The 22945-nt window shown below is 41.2% G+C and overlaps 1 protein-coding gene across 2 annotated transcripts in view; it reads left to right on the top strand.

The window, feature by feature from the left end:
* Positions 1–22945, top strand: part of MACO1 (macoilin 1) — a 70405-nt gene that overhangs the window by 296 nt on the left and 47164 nt on the right. The window contains exon 2 of one of the 2 annotated variants that reach the window (XM_089478377.1): positions 17705–17908. The exons of the other annotated variant lie outside the window; for it this stretch is intronic. Coding sequence (XP_089334503.1) covers positions 17705–17908 — 204 coding nt within the window. The remainder of the gene's footprint in view (positions 1–17704; positions 17909–22945) is intronic. 2 annotated transcript variants of the gene reach the window in all.

The raw sequence follows: 22945 nt of genomic DNA, 5'->3' as shown, positions 1-22945 counted from the left end.
GCCCCAGGAAGCAGCAGCAGCAGCAGCAGCAGCACCTGCCGCCCCGCCCCGGCCCCGAAGGAGAGGCCCTGCCTCCCTCTCTCCGTCGCGCAGCCCTAATCACCGGCATTGTCGCGTTATGGCCAGCGTTGCCTGGGAGCAGCCCCCGGGGAGACCCGGCCTTCAAGGGGCGGCTGGAAGGGGAGGAGGGCTCGCCTGGCCCCCTTGAAAAGGCCCTCATTGGAGCAAAGGCAGTCAGTGCTCAGCGTAAACCAATGGTAGTAAATACATTCAAAGGGAGCATTTGGGGTTGGCTCCTGGCTTCATGTCCTGACATAACTATAGGCAGAGAGGGTGATTTACGAGGGACATGGTTGCAAAAGAGGTGTATGTTATGAAGGGTCTGATGTGGCACATGGCGCATGGCAGTGGCGTCTCTGGAGGGCTGTGGGGAAGTGAGGGCCTCCTCAGTGTTAAACTTACCTTAAGAACCTCACCAACTGAACCCCATCAAAGGATGTCCTGGTAAGAGGATAGTAACTCCATCACTGTAGGAAAGGCAATCCTGGAAGATGGTAACTCCATCACTGTAGTCAAGGCAGTCTTGGAAGATGGTAACTCCATCACTGTAGTCAAGGCAATCTTGGAAGATGGTAACTCCATCACTGTAGGAAAGGCAATCTTGGAAGATGGTAACTCCATCACTGTAGTCAAGGCAGTCTTGGAAGATGGCAACTCCATCACTGTAGTCAAGGCAATCTTGGAAGATAGTAACTCCATCACTGTAGTCAAGGCAATCTTGGAAGATGGTAACTCCATCACTGTAGTCAAGGCAATCTTGGAAGATGGTAACTCCATCACTGTAGTCAAGGCAATCTTGGAAGATGGTAACTCCATCACTGTAGGAAAGGCAATCTTGGAAGATGGTAACTCCATCACTGTAGTCAAGGCAATCTTGGAAGATGGTAACTCCATCACTGTAGGAAAGGCAATCTTGGAAGATGGTAACTCCATCACTGTAGTCAAGGCAATCTTGGAAGATGGTAACTCCATCACTGTAGGAAAGGCAATCTTGGAAGATGGTAACTCCATCACTGTAGTCAAGGCAATCTTGGAAGATGGTAACTCCATCACTGTAGGAAAGGCAATCTTGGAAGATGGTAACTCCATCACTGTAGTCAAGGCAATCTTGGAAGATAGTAACTCCATCACTGTAGTCAAGGCAATCTTGGAAGATAGTAACTCCATCACTGTAGTAAAGGCAATCGTGGAAGATGGTAATTCCATCCCTGTAGTAAAGGCAATCTTGGAAGATGGTAACTCCATCACTGTAGTAAAGGCAATCTTGGAAGATAGTAACTCCATCACTCTAGTCAAGGCAATCTTGGAAGATAGTAACTCCATCACTGTAGTCAAGGCAATCTTGGAAGATAGTAACTCCATCACTGTAGTCAAGGCAATCTTGGAATCCAAAGCACAGGCAGGAAGGGGAGAGCATAAGTCATTGGCCATGCCTAATGTGAGCATTGTAGTGTTTATTTACTGTATACCTTTCCAAACATCCTCTGTGTGATTGAAGGACTCTGGAGTGTTGTGCGAAAGATAAGGATCTATGGCCCAGGGCTGTGGGAGGGTTGTAGAGTGCACCAGGGACACTGCTGCTCCCCAAAGGGGAGAAAAGGGGCAGAAATAGGCCGCCACATGGAACTATTTACCTGTAAATAGCTTTACACTACTAAGGAATTGATGGTAGGAAATGTTAGATGAAGGGAATGCTGTGGATATAGTATATCTTGATTTCAGTAAGGCCTTTGACAAAGTTCCCCATGATATTCTTGCAAACAAGCTTGCAAAATGTGGGTTAGACAACGTAACTGTTACATGGATTTGTAACTGGTTGACCAGCAGAACCCAAAGGGTGCTCAACAATGGCTCCTTTGAGGAGGGAACAAGCTTGTTTTCTGCTGCTCCAGAGAACAGGACCCAAAGCAATGGATGCAAGCTGCAGGAAAAGAGATTCCACCTCAACATTAGGAGGAACTTCCTGAGAGTAAGGGCTGTTCGACAGTGGAACACACTTCCTAGGAGTGTAGTGGAGTCTCCCTCCTTGGAGGTCTTCAAACGGAGGCTGGATGGCCATCTGTCAGGGATGCTTTGATTGGGATTTCCTGCATGGCAGAATGGGGTTGGACTGGATGGCCCTTGCGGTCTCTTCCAACTCTATGATTCTATGAAATGCATTTAAGAGTGATTGTGCCAATCAAAGCAGGAATGATAATGTATGAAGAACATGAATATATATATATATATATATATATATATATATATATAAATGAAGGAATCTTCCTGGTGGGGTATAGACTGGCAGTCTTGTCAAGCCTTTTCCTAGCTCCTAGGGTGTTGTGTATTTGCAATTCCTGTCGCTGCAAACCATTGTTCATACTGGCTAAGGATAATGAGAGAGTCATAGTTTGGCATCTCAAGCCCAGTGTTGACAAAGGGCTGCCCTAGAATTTCTCCCAATCCGCCCATGTTGTCTGCTCTGCGCATTGCGCTCTCAGCCTTTCCCTTGGTTCCCCAACTCCACTCTCTGTGCCCAGTTACGTTAATAGCCCTGTCCTTAGAGGCCCCACTCAGTTGTTTTTCTCCTCATGAACACAAATCTTTTCCTATTCCCTTACACCGTCAGTTGTGTGTCATCAGCCTTGGCAATTTTGCCCTTTTGAATGTCCCAATGATTTCCCCCCCTCTGAGTTCATTATTTCCATGAATCACAACAGGTTTTGTCAAACAGGTATCTTTCAAATGTGTTGGACTACAAGGCCCATCGTTCCAAGCCAGCATGTCACTGAGTAATAATTCTGCTATCCCATAGATTTCCTACCTCTGCTGAAACGGACTAATTTTGAAGCCATTTTAATTCTGCTCCATTTTTCTTTTGACCAACTAACAGTTAGAGGTTCAAGTTCCTTTAGGATCCTCACAGTGATATATTTTGGCCTTTCTCCGTCCCAAATCATCAGGATAGTTGGCCTACAATTTCCATTTCATGCCATCCTCTGCCTCTGTTTTTAAAAGGCCCCATACAGACTGCCAAAATAAAGCTGCTTCGGGTCACTTTGGAAGTATGCTGTTTAATTGATGCATGTGTCCTAAGAGTCCAGAAGCTGTGCCAAAGCTGTGCTCCAGTCCTTAGAACTGGATGGTGGCTTTGGTGCGGCTTCTGGACTCTTAGGACACATGCATCATTTAAATAGCCTATCTCCAAAGTGACCCGAAGCAGCTTTATTTTGGCCTGTCTGTATGGGGTCTAAGTTGTGCGAGACTCAAAGTCAATAATGAGAGACTGTTTGTGTTCTCTATTCAGAGAAAGATGTAAACTTTAAAGGTTTCTGTGGCAATTTAACTTCTGCTAGTTGCAGAACCGTGCTTACCAAAGTTTTGGTTTATTCTTTTCTTAACAGCCATGAATTACAGTGGTGTGGTTCATAAACCTTTAATGTGATGCTTTGCTAATGTAAGTGCTGTGATACTGACAGGTTGTACACTTACAAGGGGCCTATTGATGCAGAGTTATGGCAGATAGAACCGCACTTGTCATTGGTCTAACATAAGGAACTGTGCTTTTATGGAGACATGGTAAGGAGGGGAAAGGATGGATTTAAATTAACACATAGTGCTACACATAGGGTTGCCATATCCCGCCTGGGGGTGGGACTTTCCCGGTTTGGGGCGGGTCCGCACGGTCCCGCCCTGGTTTGGCCCCGCCCCCAGGATTCCCCCCCAGCGAGGCACTGGAGGCGGCTCTGCGATCGCGGAGTCCTCCAAGGCCTGGCCGGGGCTTGGGAGATGCTGTCTCCCAGGCCCCAGCGAGGCCCTGGAGGCGGCTCCACGATCGCGGTGTCCTCCAAGGCCTGGCCGGGGGCTTGGGAGACACTGTCTCCCAGGCCTTGAACAAGGTTTAAAAATGTAGGACCTTTTTTTTTAATTTCCTGGCCAGGAAATAAAAAAAAAAAAGGTCCTACATTTTTAAACCTTGTCCTACATTTTCCTGGTTTGGAGGTCCTCAGGGATGGCAACCCTAGCTATGCAGAGTATGACTTTTGCCTTCTGATAAGTCATTATTCTAATAACTATCTTGAAGAATGAATTGGGATGAGACTACTATATGAAAATCTGGTTTTTATGCTAAGAAATGTTGTTCACCTGAAGTCCCAGTTTTGTTATGAAATATTAGCTATTTTTTCAGATTCATTTATTCTTATATTGTTAATATGCTTCATTTGTATTCTGTCTGTGACATGTATGGGCAAAGTGCAACCTATGCACTGTATGTAGCCCCATGGACTTTGTTGTAGCCAATGTATCCTGCCCTTAGGCAAATCTTTTGCTCTGAAAATGGAACTGCTCCCCTAGAAATCTCAAAGGGACATCATTGATCATTTTCATTCACCCCAAACTGTTGCTGTATTAGGTGTCAGGGGCTTTTTTTTTTTTCTTCTTCAAAATTGGAGGTGAATTTTTTGGGACAGAGGTTGAAAATGGTGGGTCCAGGAAGTAGTCCACAGAAGTGGACATCCCCCTGCCACTTGAAGATTGCAGACAACAGTAAGTAGTACTCTTTAAAAAAAATTAAAACATTGAGATAAAGGATTGGCAGACTGTACAAAATCCTACCAGGGAAGTCAAGAAAGTAGTGGTTTAAATATTCTCCCTGAGCATTCCTGTTACTTTTAAGATCTCTAGGACAGGAACACTGGAGAAACAAAAACCTTGGAATACAACAAAACAGTGGTCTATTTATCTCCTGGTTTTTAAAGTACAGCTGATGGGTTTGTATCCTCCTAGACAGAATTGATTGTGTGCGTATGGGGAGTGGATAATATTGGTACTATTCTTCTTAGGCTGAATGCCAAGACTATCTATCATGAAAGCTAACAGGAGTAGCAACAACTCAGTTGGAAAATCTTCAAATTTGTATAGGCTGTTGGATTGTATTAGATGTGTGGCTGTTGACACCTCTTTGCACACTACAACGCTTGCTCATGTTTGCTACTTGTGCACATACACGTTGCAGAAGTGACTCTTGCAGACAGCAGCAGGAGAACAATATAAGTGGACTATAGACTTCCCAGAAACTTTTTAAATACTAATCTGCATCTATGTAGATATAGCTTCCTTTTGTATTGTTAGATCTGAGTTTTGAGCTGGCCCCTTTCAAGCTCATGATTCTGTAGACAAGTTCTATATTTCAAATGAGCACTCTTCAAAAGTATAACGTTTTCAGGTGGTCCGAGCTTTATGTAAAGAATACTGAAAGCATGTCTATGGTTATACGTATGGAAAGTTCATTTTTTTTTACCTCCTGAACTAAAGAAAGCTGGAGCAAAGCAGAGGTTTATCAAACATTCTATGGAACATGGCCCATGCTTCATCACAAACCCTGCTCTGCTACTTTGCCAGGTCACAAGAGTTTAGCTTTACCTACCATTTATGCCCTTCCTGCAAAAAATGCACTAACATTGTCGAGAGTCACAGTCAGATGCTACATTGAAGATATGGTCAGCTTATACTGTCGATATTTGATTGATTTATTAATCAATTCATTTGTGACTTCAGCCATTTTCATAGGCTTATACATGGTTTTAATTCTAACCTAACAGAAGATATTCATATTACTTTGCTTGTTATTATTCCTTGCCAATAACAAAATACATTTGTTGACTGTAGTTTGAATATTCCTATAGAGATGTAGGAATATTCAGAGAGCAAACAGAACACAGTTGCCAAAAGGGAGGAAGGAAATGCTCCTTAGCCAGAAGAGGAACTGTTACATGTCAGTAAAATGAAATGCTGTGGATTGGAGGGAGAAAGCATGGTTAGGCCTGCCTTTTCTCATTGATGTTCGTAGTAACCAGTAGCATGTTGAACAAGCTATCGAATATCTCTGATCTTATTTCTAGAGTAGTTTCAATTCACTTCCAGTGGTGGTGACAGCTGAATTAACATAACCACACTTACATTGGGTATGAAACAGCTAAGGCCATGTGAAAACCCATTGCTTAATAATTTTTAAATTTGGGCTATATATTTTTAAAGTGTGTATCTTCAACTTCAGTAAATTTACATATACAAAAAGGCTGTGAAAGCCTATAATCTGACAGATGACTATCAAATAATTTAAAAGGTACTACCCATTTAAGCCCGCATTCCTATTGTTTAAATGATGGGTCTTTTCTAAAGCTGTTTATCTGTGAATTTGTTTGTTTGTTTTTTAAATCAACCTGTCCCTCTTCGTGTTTCTTTTTGTGGCTTGAAAGCTGGTAATATTTCTGGGGCATCCCAATATCTAAGCTCTGTGACAATCTTGAACCTGTTATCAGATGTTTGTTGCTAACCTCCTACTGATGCACCTTCAGGAAGGACAAAAGGGAGATAATGTTTCTGCACTGACATTAATGCTTTTCTTTTCTAAGACCTAAGTGTCATCTAGGAAGTTGTCTTTGCATATTGATCCCATCTTTCATTCATTGAGATCAAGGATGCATACTAAAATGTGGGTTGCCTCACAACAGTCTTGTGAAGTAAAGTGCTCAGGGAGTAACTGACCCAAATCACTGATTTAATTTCATGGCAAAGTTGGGATTTGATCTTTATGGTCAAAGTTTATTCCTGAACCACTGTACTATTCACTTCTCTCAACCTCAGCACAAACACCATTGCCCTAGCAGTATATAATATTGGTTGTTATAAAGACTTGAAAATGCTCTGAACACTTAAGTATTGTGTATGTGCTGGGTACTATTTATGAAACTATTTATAAAACAACTGTTTTGTCAAAATGCCAGGCTGGCCTAAAGGCATTTGGGAAAAAAAGTTTAGACACCTATGTCAGGCAACTATTACCTATGCATCTGAAACCTGGGATCCAAAGAACCACTTGCGCCAGAGCTGTATTCTTCAGTTTGGTTAATATCTCTTGGTGACTGGAAATGCCATGCTGGTGAATAAATAGGCTGGTATACCAATGTACAGTCAGTGTACAGTCAGCCCTCCATATCCACGGATTCAAATATCCACCGGTTGGAAATATTTTTAAAATATATAAATTCTAAGAAGCAAACCTTGATTTTGCCATTTTATATAAGGGACATTATTTTACTATGCCATCATATATAATGGGACTTGAGTATCTATGGATTTTGATATCTATGGAGGGTCCTGGAACCAAACCTCAACAAATACCAAGAGCCCACTGTAGTTGATAGAAGGTACTTTGGGGGTTTGTCTGTTTCCAAGTTAGTAGCTTTCATTTCCATGCTAACCACAGATTCCTAACCTGAAAGTGCAAGCTACAAGCCTTTGAGCAGGTTAGTAAGACCTTTTATAGGCTTATTTATAAAAGTGACATGTTTTTTCCAATTGTGAATCTATTAATTTTATTGTTACTGTATGAAGCACCCAATGTTTTGTAGGCGCACACACACAAAAAAAAAACATTGTGGAGCCTGCTTACATGTTTTACTGTTAATTGGGTAGGTTTATTTGTGTGATTTAATTGTGTTATACTTGTATTTTAAGTTAATCTGTTTTATGTTTTAATTCTGCTTGTTTGATTTGATTTTATTGTTAGTTGTTTCTCCTTTTTCCTAAAAATGTGTCCCTTTTTACAAGAAAGACATACATACATACAATTTATTCGGTCAGTGACTGGCAAGATTTTAAAGGGGAATGCAAAATACAGTTAAAAGATCCAATAGTAAACTACAAAGTGACACAAAGTAATAAAATACTCACCTTCCTGTGATTTTGTTAATACCTTATAGAGTGAGCCTAGTACATTAGAAATTATATAATAGAATGTTATAAGGCAAAATAAAATAAAATAAATTGTATTTCCCGTGACAATTTTTCAGTTAAAATTTTCAGATTTAAAATAATAACAATAATAATATAGCACATTTAAGATAGGGAACTATTTTTTGTCTGATTTTGTCTTATTTTCATTGCAGTCACACAGAATTTAGCAACCATACACATAATATAAGGATTTAGATCCTGGAGTAGCTAATTCACGCCTCATCCACACTGGTGGCATTGCTCTGGAACGAACTGGTCAAATTCGGAGGGCTCCGGAAGCAAGTGCTGACTACCAGTCAGGGGCATTTTAACATGAATGCCCTCTTGGAAAATTCAGGTTTAAGGTGAAGGTGCCTGGCTGTCAATCAAAGTTAGTTCTGCGATGGTCATAGGTGACGTTTCCAGCACTGATAGGGGCATCAGAAGTGTGCTTTCCACCCCTCCCTTTTTTTTTAAAGGACCAGGCACCATTTGTCAAATTTAAAAACCTCTGGGGTGTGTGTGTGTTGTGGGCATTTGGGTCAGTGTTGTAGATTATGATCTGCCCTTGGCCCCATTTTCAACCCCAAAATGAAAGCTTGTGCCATCTCTGTAGCCTGTATCCTACTCCCTTGGCACCCCAGAATGCCTCATACACAGGTAATAATAATAGTAATAATAATAATAACAACAACAACAACAACAATAAAATTAATTCCTCACCTCGGGATGCCAGAAAAGGATGCATTTTTTTTTTGTGGCTTTCCCTAGGCTACCCCTGAATTCCTTAGAGACAGTAGCAAAAGCTGTATCAATTTGCCAATTTGCCTAATTGGAAAGAGAAGCATTACATTCGATTTCTAACATTCATTCGCTTTGCCGCAGTCATTCCAAAGGAAAAAATAGGCTACCCCTGAATAATAATAATAATAATAAGTTTTATTTATAGACCGCTATTCCGCAATGATCATAGCGGTGTACAGTAAAAATTGCAATACATTACAAAAAATTGCAAGGCCTCTCTCCCCCTCAAGATGGTGGTCGGGGGGAGGGCTCTTAGTCTTTCCAGGCCAGGCCTCGTCTCTCCCCCTCAAGATGGTGGTCGGGGGGAGGGCTCTTAGTCTTTCCAGGCCAGGCCTCGTCTCTCCCCCTCAAGATGGTGGTCGGGGGGAGGGCTCTTAGTCTTTCCAGGCCAGGCCTCGTCTCTCCCCCTCAAGATGGTGGTCGGGGGAAGGGCTCTTAGTCTTTCCAGGCCAGGCCTCGTCTCTCCCCCTCAAGATGGTGGTCGGGGGGAGGGCTCTTAGTCTTTCCAGGCCAGGCCTCGTCTCTCCCCCTCAAGATGGTGGTCGGGGGGAGGGCTCTTAGTCTTTCCAGGCCAGGCCTCGTCTCTCCCCCTCAAGATGGTGGTCGGGGGGAGGGCTCTTAGTCTTTCCAGGCCAGGCCTCGTCTCTCCCCCTCAAGATGGTGGTCGGGGGGAGGGCTCTTAGTCTTTCCAGGCCAGGCCTCATCTCTCCCCCTCAAGATGGTGGTCGGGGGGAGGGCTCTTAGTAGCAAAAGCTGTATCTTGAAGCCAGTAGCAAAAGCTGTATCAATTTGCCAGTTGCAATATTACATTCGAATTGTAACATTCAGCATTGCAGCAGTCATTCCAAAGGAAAAAATAGGCTAACCCTGAAGCCAGTAGCAAAAGCTGTATCAATTTGCCAAGTTGCAACACTACATTCGAATTCTAAGAGGCCATTCATTCTCATTGCAGCAGTCATTCCAAAGGAAAAAATATGCGCATTTTTTGCCAAAAATAATAATAAAAAAATAAAATCCAAAGGAAAAAGGTCTCTGCCGGATAGCAGAGGCATCCCTTGCTGTAGTGCCCTGACTTGCCCTGAATTGACCCTTGCTCCTGCTCACGATCTATCTATATATCTATGTATATCTATATATCTTTACATACAAACATGCACATTTTTTGCCAAAAATAATAATAAAAAAATAAAATCCAAAGGAAAAAGGTCTCTGCTGGATAGCAGAGGCATCTGTTGCTATAGCGCCCTGACCTGCCCTGAACTGACCCTTGCTCCTGCTCACGATCTATCTATCTATCTATCTATCTATCTATCTATCTATCTATCTACCTATAGCAGGGGTAGGCAATCTTTTTGAGCCGGGGGCCGGGTTGCTGTCCCTCAGACAACTGGGGGGCCGAAGCCAAAAAATAAATAATTAAATAATTTTTAAAAATTAAATATATAAATAAACCGGGACAGATGTAGGACAAAATTTTCAAATGGAAGACACTTTTTTTAAAAAAAAATGGAGGACACGCAAAAAAAAATTGCTGATTTTTTAAAAAATGTTAATATAAATGCATGTTTCTGAGGCTTCTATAGACAATTGCCCCCCAAAGGCCCCGGCAGCAATTGGCGGCAGGACCGGGCTGGGGCCGGTCCCAAGGCCTCACCGGGCCGCATCCGGCCCGCGGGCCGCAGGTTGCCTACCCCTGATCTATAGCTATATTTCTATAGCTATATATTTTTTGCCAAAAATAATTTTTAAAAAATACACATCAAAGGGAAATTATCAGAAATAGAAGAGGCTGCTTCTGCTGTTGCTGGATTTCCCTACATGCCCCAGCGTAGCCCCGCAACCCAATTCCCCCTGGAAATCCTCTTTTTTTCAGCTCTTTCCTCCTCCTCCTCCCTCCCTCCCTCCCTCCCTCCCTTCTGATGATGGGAGGGAATGCCCTGCCCTTTGCCCACCCTCTGACCTAAATCCCTCCCTCAATTTGCCCCGGTCATGATCGGGCAGCAAGTTCATATTCCACAGAACCGGGGTTTCTCAAAAGAAACGCTATTTGCGCCGATTTCTTTTAACCCGCTCTAAGGGGCATTTGCCATGGAACGGAACTGATTCGCTTGTGGGGGATTCGGGGTGAATATGAACTTCACGTGCAAGAATCGGTTTGAAAACCGTTTTTTCTCCCCGTAGTCTGAATGGCCCCGTAGATGTTATCTGGGTACCCTGGAAGTTTTTCTATTAGAGGTGAGCTAGAAAGACAGGTTTCAAACCTAATAAAATAAATAATAAGCATATGTAATTGCCATTGACACATTTATATGCTCTCTGATTTTTTTTCTTCCCTTTGCCTCTTTTAGATTGTAAGTGCCTTGAGACTGGAACTTCTCACTCCTGTCTCACTAAGACACATAGATGGCACTATGTAAAGAAAATAATGGTAAAACTTGCTAAAATGACCAGATGGAATGTGATTGTGGAAGACAGTGTTGGGAGGGGGAGAGCTAAATGACAAGTTAGTTCCACCTAAGCTGATGGGCTGTATGATTTGTCATCTGCTGCCAGGTGGGTGTACCCTAGAGAAATTATTCATTTTAAACAGGTGACAGCACCCAACCCCCATTTCACCAACTCCTTTCAGTATAGCAAATCAATTTGCTACATGGCCTAGTGGCAAATGGTGTAGTATTGTCATTCAAGAGGAACAAACCCAAAGCTGGCTCTTACTCATAGGATTTCTTGAGCAGGAGGTTGTCTTATATTTACCCCTATTTTTCCCTGTTCAAGAAAGCATAAATTGACTGCTGTGCTTAACAGGATGACTTTTTATTAATAAAACTACGGTGTCAAAGTATGGAAGCAGGGCATTTTAAAAAATACGCGTGTATAGAATATCCTTTCAGCAGGAAACACTGAGCCAAATGCATGGCTTGCTCTTTAACTTGGTATATTTTATTTATTTATTTATTTATTTAAGAATTACTCTGTTTCCAAGACTTTCGGGACAAAACTTAAATGGGGGGGGGGGGGCATGCAATTTGCTAATGATACTATTGTGAAAATCCAGTGAGGATTTCCAGAACAAAAATCAACACTGTTGATATCAAAACTATACCATAAAAGGCTACAAGCAATAAAACCCAAATTAAACATACTGTATTAGAGTAGACAACATGTTCAAAAATATTTCAGAGCATGATAATTGTAACTGTGATAGCTGCTATTTGGACAAGGATACTACCAGTCTCTGTGATGCATGCTTCCCATAAGGCAGGGTCTGTGCATATGAGGTTCCACTCTGTTTTTCTGAGATGAGGAGTAAATAATGCAATGCTGGAGAGGGAGGCAGACATGTTAATCCTATCCCAGAGCATCTTGTGCAGAAAAGCCAGAAACCCCAGTAACCTCTTGGCACTTGTTGCAACCATTGCCACATACTAGGCATTATCATTTTTAGATGTATTTATAAACATCTTTTAAATAAAATTTAATTAGTGTTTCAACATTACATGCAGTTGTGCTATAAATTGTATTCCAGAACATTAAAGTAACTTGACTTAGACATGGTATATCAAAAGGAAACTTTTATAATTTTTAAAAAGAATTAAATTTGACCCTCAAGTTACATTTTAGGCACCGACACAAAATTCTTAACCTACTGCTCAAATTGGGGATTTACTGATCATGTTGGTAACCTCAGGATTTCTTCCTTATCAGAACAAAGCAAAAAGAATGTTACAGCCGAAACATTCTTGAAGAAGAAGCTGAAAGCAGATTGTCAAAAATCATAGGCTGTGCTATGGTACTGCTACTATTTATAGTTCATTTGTGCTCTGTATACATAATGGGTAGAACGTAGAAGAAAATACATATAAGAGATAGATATTAGTATCTTCTGAAGAGCCTTTTATGGTGAACACTAATGCACTGCCTGGGCATCTCCAGTGCAGTATGCTGACAGCAGTTCATCTTATGGGCACTTTGTGCTTAGAGTACTTATTTCTTTCTATATATATGACACCCTTTTAAAGTCTGAAATCCTTTATGCTGAAATTATGGATGGCTAACTTCTTTATCCTAGGTGCCTGTCCCTACATGCAGCACATCTGCAAGTCGGTTGCCACTTTGAAGCCAGGCTGTGCTCCCCTCCATTCAGTCTCCCATATCTGGAGAGAGAGGAGTTTCCCAATCGCTTCTGTGATAATGCAGAGGGCTGTGAAGCATATATCTATTCAGTGCTGTGAAGACTGAGGTTGAACCAGATATTGATGTTAGAAACCAAGCTCCTCATGTAACTGGCCCTCTGTGTGCCTCTGCCAGTCTGAGCAAAACCACTTGGACCATCTCAGACATGGCAGATACTGGAAGGCTGGATGTAGCACACAGGCTGTCTGTTCATCACCTCTTACCTGTATAAAACTTCTCTTGATAGAGGTTTGTTGTTTGAGATACTGTGGAAACAGCATCTATGATTCTCCATGTGGTGTTTTATGTTAGGCACTGAAATATTTATATTCTAAAATATTCATTTTCTTTTTTGCTTAGAAGAAATGTTTTAGGGAATAGCTACATTGACAAGTGAATACACTTCAGAAATGATAAAATACCTTGCTTTGCATAGCAGCTAATTTTTCTAGAAGTATTCTCCAGAATTTCCAGCCACTTAATTGAAAGACCTTTTTAGAACACATGCATTTTAGGCGCTGCATCATAGCTGCTTTGTTATGAGAAGAGATTCTAATGGACTTTGGTCCTTGGTGTCATTTTCAGATGTCAAGCATCTTCTTCGTGTAATTATCCAAATCTGAAGCATGCTCTTTTTAGGACTTGTTTTACTTGGACTGGAATTCTTATCTATGCTTTGATGCTTCTTAGTGACAGTTTCTGCAAGTGTGTTTGTTTGGCAGGTTGCCCTTCTAGAAACAGGAATGGTGGGTTGATGTGGATTAGCCTCTTTGATACTTATCAAAGAAGGTTGTTTATTTTTATGTTTGTTTTGAATGTTCTTTCTCTTTCCACCTATCCTGGCTCAGTAGGTCATGGTATGAGAGAGATGTGGCATGTAATCAGGTTATTCATGGTTTGTTCACTTTCAAGTTGGATAGGGCATATTTTTGACCTGCCTTAAAGTGACACAATCTTTGTATAGTAACATCATAGTTATATATTAAATGCAGGCCTCTCAGTAGGGGAGCTATTTTGAACTGTGTGATAAGAGAGAAGAGAACCTTTTCCATCCTAGTTACAATTGAACAAATGTATATAAGAGTCTTTATTAAATTCTTTGGACAGCTCAGTCCTAAGGGACCACTTTAGCTATCGCAGAGCGAAAAGGATGTTAGCAGAGTGGCTTCTAGCCCTGACTGTGAGAGAACTGACCAAGATTTACAAGAAACTATCAGCAGAATTCAGAAAGGTGTGATCATGTACATTTCACTCTGAATTCTATACGCAAACACAGGACAGCCTTAAAAAAATGCAAATAGAGTGAAAAACTGAATCTGCATTTAATTCTTAGAGATTCTGTAGAATTGTGAATTATATGTTGAAAGATCATTTTCTGGTTTTTTTTCGTATTGTGCTCTCTTAAACTGTATTCCTCCACATGAGCCTTATGCAAAGTCCAGTGTTTTCTAATCTTACTGGAAGCACACTTAACATCTGGGCCTGGCAGAGAACAATTTTTGTGGCAATGCTAACAGTTATATTGCCTTAATTGTTGGTCAAAAGTGTTTATTTATTATTTAGTCTTGGAGATCTGATGGCAATTTGTCTTTTTCCCAGCAACTCAAAAGAAGCTCGTGGAGTTTAGCATGGAGTGCATGACCTCCATGTTTCCAAACTTCAGGTGGAATTCCATCAATCTCGGCAGCCTTGCCATTTTTCATCTGCTGTATGACCTTAACGGTTTCTTCCAAAGTGGGAGCTATGTCCAATTCCTTCTTTATTGGTTGTTGTGTCATGTGTTGAATAGCTGAGTCTTGGACTACTCGTTTGGCACTAAAGAGGCTTTGGAAATGTTCAGCCCATCAGTTCAGAATGGAAGCTTTATCTGTTGTTAGTGTTTGGCCATCTGTACTGTATAGGGAGCTTTGGATCTGATATGTAGGTCCAAACACTGCTTTAAGAGCTTCATAAAATCCTCTGGAATCACCCAGATCTACACAACATTGTGTCTTTTCTGCTAAATTGATCCACCACTTGTTCTGAATGTCTCTGAGTTTTTGTTGGAGTTGACTACATGCAAGGCAAAAGGCTGCTTTTCTTTCATGGCAGGATGGCTGGGCGAGGTGTGCCTGGTGAGCACACTCTTCTTTGCCAACAGCTCATGGATCTCTTGGTTGTTTTCATCAAACCAGTCTTGGTTTTTCTTGAGGGAGAACCCTAAGGATTCTTCCACAGATTGCAGGATGCTGTTTTTGATATGTTGCCAAAGCACTGTAGGAGAAGAGTCTACAGGATGGTCTTCAAGTTTTGTTTGCGAATTTGCCTGGAAGTTGGCAGTTTGTTGAAGATTGTTGACTTGGAGTCTCATCTTTAGGATGCCACCCCTCTTAGGTTTGAACTTAAAATGAAGATTTAGTTTGCATCTTACGAGGCGATGATCTGTTTGACATTCTGCACTGGGCATCACTCAGGTATGATGGACATCGCGAATATTTCTCTGGCACCCTAGGATATAGTCAATGAGGTGCCAGTGTTTGGATCGGGGATGCATCCAGGTTGTCTTCAGGCTATCTTTCTGCTGAAAGATGGTGTTTGTAATAGTCAGCTGCTGTTCTGCACAAAACTCTAGCAGGAGGCATCCGTTATCATTACAGTTTCCAACACCATGCTTGCCTAAAACACCTTTCCAGCCTTCGAAATTCTTTCCTACTCTGGCATTGAAGTCACCAAGGATAATGATTTTGTCTTAGGTACTTTCTGTATAAGGTGGCGTTGGTCTTAGTAGAATTTGTCTTTCTTCACAGGGTCGGCTTGCATAGTTGGGGCATATATACTGAAGAGAACCACATGTGGGAGGCTAAGAACTACTGTGTGTTAGGTAGGACTGTAATGTGTCTGTAGCTGAAGAACTATTTCATAACAAAGTTTGCTCTTATCCCAAAACTGGACCTTGGATTATTGAGGTGGTTATATTTTATCAAAAGGATGTTGAAGACTTTGAGCACCACATTGTCTTTGTTACATTGATAAAAACCTACTGATTTTTTTTCCTCTTGACTTCAATCATTAATCAATCCAGAATAAGTATGTACGTGTGTTAGGAGCTTATTGCTCACCTTTTTAAACCTTCTCCAGCCTCCCATAATTCCCATAGTTTTATTGAAAAATGTAAATCATATCAAATCCTAGTAATTTTGAATTGTTAATGTTAGAAAGCATTAAAACATATGTAGAGAGATCTTGTAGCACCTTTGAGACTAACTGAAAGAAAGAAGCATGAGCTTTTGTAGACTCAAGTCTACAAAACTTGAGTCTATCTCTCTACATACTGATTTTACAGACTAACAGAGAGACATTAGCTTTGCACGTGTTTTACATACAGATAGTTCCAGGATGAGCCCATAGCATCTTCATTTTGAGGCAGAATGGGCTGACAGAGAGAACCAGTATGGGGTACGAGTGTTGAACTAGGAATCTGGGAGACCAGAATCCCTACTCAGTCACACTCTCTCAGTCTCGGAAAAAAACAATAGTAGCCCAGCTCTGAACAAAGCTTTCCAAGAAGCCTCCATATAATAGGTTTGCCTTACAGTTGCCCTAAGTTGGAAATAACTTGAAGACACATAACAGCAACAACAAATAATTGGAATATATGTGTAGTCCATGGGCCATTTGTGCTCTTCAGAGACCCTCACCATGGCCTCTATGACTGCCAATTGATTCCCCCCTCCCTGAAAATACTCTTCCCTCAGCTTTCTTCCATTTAACTGACAGGTTGGCAGGGAGCAGTTTTACCTGTGCTGGCAATTTTTTATATGGAGGATATTGCATCCCAAGGCAACATTCTTTATATAAAGATGACATGCTTTAAAGCCCACCGAAAAGTTGAGAACAGGCTACTTACTTAGTTAAAGTCTTAGATTCAAAACACACTGCAGAAATAATCCAGTTTCAGGCCACTTTAACTGCCCTGGCTAACTACTAGGAAACTCTGGGAATTGTAGTTTACTGTGGCAGCAGCGCGCTCTGATAAAACTACAGATCCCAGAACTCCCTAGCACTCAGCCAGGACAGTTAAAGCTGTCTCAAACTGGATTATCTCTGCAGTGTATTTTGGACCTTACTTACATGGTGAAATATAGGACTATTTGATACATAGAGAGGAAAGGTTAATCCTCCTCCTGTACTATTCCTGTTTATGATGATATGTGTGACTTAGGTGGTATGCAAGAAGTCACCGTAGAGCAGATTCCTATGTAATGTAGTTGATTATGCTTTTTATGTTAAAAACATCCAGATGTTTTTCTTGTCTCCTTTTTATTTACAGCAGGGGGCATACATTATAAAAACCACATTCAATCTTAGTCTTACTTTGCCTTATTTTTAGTTGAAGACTGGAAATGAAATTCATTACAATATTCTGTTACACCAGCATTGTGAGTAGTATCTCTTCATAAACTGCTTTACTGCACGAGTATTTTATCTCCTCTGACCTCTTGGATAGTTTTATCCCAAGAGGAGTTTTATCTAATCAGACCTGCTGCTCAGGAACATTTATGTGCTACTGAATAAGCACCTCTTACGCTAGCATAATGTAAGAGAGATGAGAAAGTTTTTCTGAAGTAGCATGCACACATACATTTATTTTATTCCCCCTTAGTATATTTTGGTACTGTCATAGTAATTTTTGTTCAGAGCAGGTAACAGGACTCAATTGGATAGCTGTTATTATCTATATTACCATACATGCTACATATGCATCTGTTTTTAACCTATCCTAAAGGCAGATATTTAAATAAAAATGAGAATTAACAGCTCCTGTAATTTGCTGTTTGAAAGATTACATAAGCATATTGCCAGTGAGCTTTGTGCAATAGGATATTACCAGCCAATTCTAATTTCTGAAAAAGCTAATTTCATTTTTCAGTTTCATTTTTTCCCTAGGCTTGAAAACTGGGAAGTCTCTAACTGATCTGGTTCAACTCCAGTACTCTGAATTAGCAACTTATCTACTACAGTTCCTAGCTTATGGACTGGTGTCATCAGTAACATGCAACCTACAACATCCAGCATATACTTTAGCAATAACTGAGTGTAGGAGGAATATTCTACCCTGCCAAAGGAGCCTCAGGTCAGGATAACAAGTGTGGTCATTTTATTCATATTAGATATACCTCTTTGTAATGCTAAAGTAATACCCTACTATGTTTTTCGGTATATTGCCTTTTGTCATTATAAAATAGGTGTTTATGTTGACAGCTAATTACTTTGTCATTTCTATAACCACAACCACTTGTCCAGTGCTTCAGTGAATTCACTTAGTTAAAGTTCAAAGTGCTTACCACATGAGTCCAGTAGGGCATGGTGGAAAGAGTGAGAAGGATTTCAGGTCTATGTTTTCAAAATATAAAATTTCCATTTCCAGTTTCTCACTGACAAATCAGTCCTCAATATTATAGGGAGTTAATTACCATGAAAAACTTTATGGAAGTTTACCAGTTCAACTTCAAGCTCCAAGGTCCTTATCTTTAAGATAATTTTAGAGAGCCACAACAAACACCCCCAGCCTCTCCACTGCCATCTTGGTATGCATATACAGTACCATTATGTTTTAGTTAAGTGCCCTTGAGCCACCCTCAATTCATGATGACCCTGTGGATGAGACATCTCCAAATCCTCTATTTTCCACTGCACTGCTTAGTTCCTGCAAATCCATACCCCTGACCCCTCTGAGTCTATCCCTCTGGCATATAGTACCAGAATGCAATTCATTGATCTGTGAACATCTTGAAAGCTTTTCTTATTTACTTCTAACGCTTGCTGGATTAGTTCAGTTATTCGGCCAATTCATGGTTCGTCCTAGATGAATATGGGTTGTGCTTATGCCCTCCCTCCTTGGTGTGAACTAATTTGTGGTTTCTAATCCAGGCTTTACAGAGTCATGCAAACAATACTTAACATAGGCCCAAAACAGACAGGCCAAATAATGCAGCTTCTGTCTGTTTTGGGGGTGTTGCGTTTAGACGACGCATGACCAGAAGCCGTGCTGAGGATGCAGCAAGGGAACAGAACATGGCCTTTTAGGAGCGGATTAAATCCGCTCCTGCCAGCTGCCCATTTGTGATCACAGTGGCAGCCGCTTTGACAGTGGGCCATGCAATCACCATGGTCCTGGGCCAATTGCAGCCGGAGAGGCCTCTGGCCACTCCTTTTGGCCTGTCTGCTTCACCCCATAGATGTATAGCAAAATATATCTTGCTAAAAACCAGGATGTTACTTACTAAGCAAATGCCTCATGTAAGAAAGGAGGCAGTTAGCAAACATATTCATGCTTCAGCTTCATATCTGAAATGCTAACATCAGGTGTGGCATCTCTAATTCTTTACTTCACACTTTATCACAGGTTTCACTCTGTTGCCTGGCAAGAGTTGCAGGTGATAAATGGAAAGAGATTATGGCTTTGCTCTCCTTCCTCAGAGAGACAGATAGGATAAAAACTATGCAAATAAATAAATAAATCCTAGACTAAAGTTCATGAGCTATATGGAAGTGCTGAAAAATAAGAACTCTAACTGAGCAAAGGAGACATTTAGGGTTAGGAAAGAGAATAAAGTTAAACTTTTAGCAGACCCTCTCGTCTCATTTCCTATAAAATAAAATCTGGGAAGAAATTAAAATATTCATATTGTATTAATACACAGAATGGTATTTAAATGTGATTTCTGTTGGACCGTGTTAGTTATTAAATCTCAGTTTTCCACATGGAATTAAGGCTGATTGTTTTTGTTTTGAGTCATCATTGTTCTGATCAATATTTCCATTCTTATGTGTGGCCCTGTACAGATGGGCCCTTTGCAGCACACCCATGACATGCTAGGGTTGCCTCAAGGCGGTGCTTGCACACGTCCCGCAACCCTAGCATGTGATGAGGGCGTCGCAGCTGCGCAGCACCACCCACATGGCACGCACGGCTACGATGTCTCAGCTGTGCAGCGTCCAAACAGCGCTGTACAGCTGCGACGCCATCAGGATGTCTTTGTAGGTTTGCAGCGGCGCAACTGCTCCACAAAAAGGAGCCACTTTTAAATGCTCTTTTGTTATTGTGCAGCAACGTCGTGCAGTTTGGTTGCTGTGGCGCTGCTGCGGAGCAAAGAGAGGCGCCTCCCCGGTGCATCTTTCTGGCGGTCTGTACCCCGCTTAAGTTTTCCCCTCCCTTTAGTAACTATGCAATGAAGTGTATATTCTGTATTGAGACAGTAGCCTCGAGGACTGGACATTGCTGTAATGGGACATGATGGAGCTTTTATAAAACTGTGAGTAGAGCGGGGAGAGTAGATGCAGATATACTTTTTGATTACTACAAATTATAGAACGTGGGACATAATAGAACTCAGAAACATGCAAAGAATGGATTTTTCAGTAGATTAAGGACATACTAGCCAGAACTACTTCATCATACAATATATAATTAATTTAGGTAGTTCAGTAGTGTAGTCCACTGTATTAGATCACTTTTAAAAAAAGGATTAAACAAATTCATAGAGATGTGATCTACTATAATAGCTGAGAATGAAATCTCCATATTTACAGGTAGCATATATACGAGTACTAGATGTTTGGTGCCAAAAAGGGATGGATGTAATCTTCATGCCTTGCTTGTGAGCTTCTAGAGGCCACTACCGGCCACTTTAGGGAGTATATTAGATGAGACCATGCCCATCATTATATTAAAAAGCGCAAAAAAGATTATGTCTGTGTTGAAAAGGGGATATTTATTACACTTCATTTCTAAGTTGACATTTAAATTTATTTTACTGCACTCAAAGTCTTACAAGAATGAGGGTGAAAAATCCCATTTTTTGTTTTAGCTCCCTGATCCTTATTTTGAACTTGGAAGAGAATGAAGCAGCTGTGTGAATTCTGTCAAACTCTCATCCACCCACTGAAAAGGAATGAGGGAGGTTAAAAAGAAATACACACACAGAGGAAGTATATGTGGAATAAGAATTTTTATTTTAAAATATTAACGAAAAGCCATTCTCACCCCATCAGCAATAACCCACAATAAAAATATTACATATGTTATTGATATTATTTTAAAGAAACTACAAAAGGCAGAGTTGCAGAGGTACAGAAACAGCAGCAGAGAATGAAAAAAGGAGTACTGTCTCTGGAGAATTGTAAGCTCCAAAGCCCATAAGCTGAAGCAACTACTGCATGCAAATAATAATAATAACCTTTATTCTTATACCCCGTCTTTCTGCTGCAGCAATCAAGGCAGCTTACATGACTAGAATATATTGGAATAATACATACTCTCAATAAATAAATTGACCCCCCCTCCCCCGCTTTAAAACAGGATTAAATAAAATACAGTTTAAAAATTCAACCTGTTAAAATGACAGTAATTTTCTAGTAGAGGCAGTGGTTACATAAAGTAGGGAGAATACAAAAATTAGATTGAACTATTCTGGGAAGGCCTACCGGAAGAGATCTGTCTTGACACCTTTTTTGTGAACTGAAGGCGGGATCGCTTTCAGAAATTGAGCCCGCCTTCCTTTGTAACAAAATTTCACATTGTTGTTACCATATCTTCCTCTGCCCTACACAACCTCGATTGCCGGTCCCAGTGCTTCCTTTACTGATTCTCTCCTATTGAAATCTATCTGATTAGCTGCTTTATTAGTCCCAGAATTCGCAAACCAATTGACCTAAAAAACACAAGGGGAAGATGGTCTGGGGCTTGGCTTTAAAGCTGCACCCAAAGTTCTCCCCCCGCGCCACCACTGAGGGGAAGGGCTCCTCCTTTGTTGCTGCTGGGAAGGGCAGTTGGTACTAGGCCTGCCTCTGAAGGCTCCGTTTCTGGTTCATCCTTTGTAGCTGCCCAAAGGGCAGTTGGTACTAGGCCTGCCTCTGAAGGCTCCGTTTCTGGTTCATCCTTTGTAGCTGCCCAAAGGGCAGTTGGTACTAGGCCTGCCTCTGAAGGCTCTGTTTCTGATTCATCCTTTGTAGCTGCTGGGAAGGGCAGTTGGTGCTGGGCCTGTAGAAGAAAGTGCTGCTGTTCAGTGTGTCTGCTTTGCAGTGGAGTATGACTGATTCCTGTGACAGAAATGGCAGTCTACTCAGGGAAGGATTTTCGCGTTAATTTAGTTAGGTTAGAGCAGGGGTAGGCAACCTGCGGCCCGCGGGCCGGATGCGGCCTGGCGAGGCCTTGGAACCGGCCCCAGCCCGGTCCTGCCGCTGATTGCCGCCGGGGCCTTTGGCCTCTCGCACACAGGGGCAATTGTCTATAGAAGCCTCAGAAACATGCATTTATATTAACATTTTTTTTAAATCAGCAAATTTTTTCACGTGTCCTCCACTTTTTTAAAAAAAAGTGTCCACCATTTGAAAATTTTGTCCTACATTTGTCCCGGTTTATTAATTATTTAAAATTTTTAAAAAATTATTTACTTATTTATTTTTTGGCTTCGGCCCCCCAGTTGTCTGAGGGACAGCAACCCGGCCCCCGGCTCAAAAAGGTTGCCTACTCCTGGGTTAGCGTGTGTAACAATATTAAGTGTCACTAACAAACAAGCAAATCAGTCTTTTAACTCAACTTAAGCCTGTTTTCATGCCCTAAGGAGCTAGTTCTCACTGTAGTGGCCTATTGAACTGTGAGTAGATATAATTGCAGGCTCATTTCTTAAGTGGTTGATTTCTTGGTCATTTGAAATCTTCATTTGATGCTTCTCTTCATGTTCTCTTGCAAAGATTCCTTGCACTTCCTCAGGCAGGCTTCCTAGTATTGTATTCCTGAAGATGCAAGTGGCCTTTTTCAATCTCCTTTTTAGCATTCCTGATATGTTTATTTATTTTCTTCTACCTGTCTTTCATTCACTCTTCCCCCCACTTTTTTTATTGCACTGTTAAATAAGTAGGCAGACAAAAGTCTTCAAGTGACATTAGACTGATGATTAAAGAGGCCTGTTCTACTGAAACACAGCAGGAGCAAACTGCAGAATTTGATCCTTCTTTCCAGAGTTTTCTTTAGCCAATACATTACTTGAACATTACCAGGATTACCCTCATAACTATAGTGGATATCCTTTCCAAACTGGCAGCAAAGATAACTTGTGGTATGTTTTACTATATTTAAAATACTGTACACCTTGAAAGTACAGCTGGG

Source organism: Sceloporus occidentalis, unplaced genomic scaffold, assembly GCF_023333645.1.
Source record: "Sceloporus occidentalis isolate IW3139 unplaced genomic scaffold, rSceOcc1.0.p SCAF_13, whole genome shotgun sequence".
Lineage (NCBI taxonomy): Eukaryota > Metazoa > Chordata > Lepidosauria > Squamata > Phrynosomatidae > Sceloporus > Sceloporus occidentalis.
This window is presented reverse-complemented; position numbering and strand designations above follow the sequence as displayed.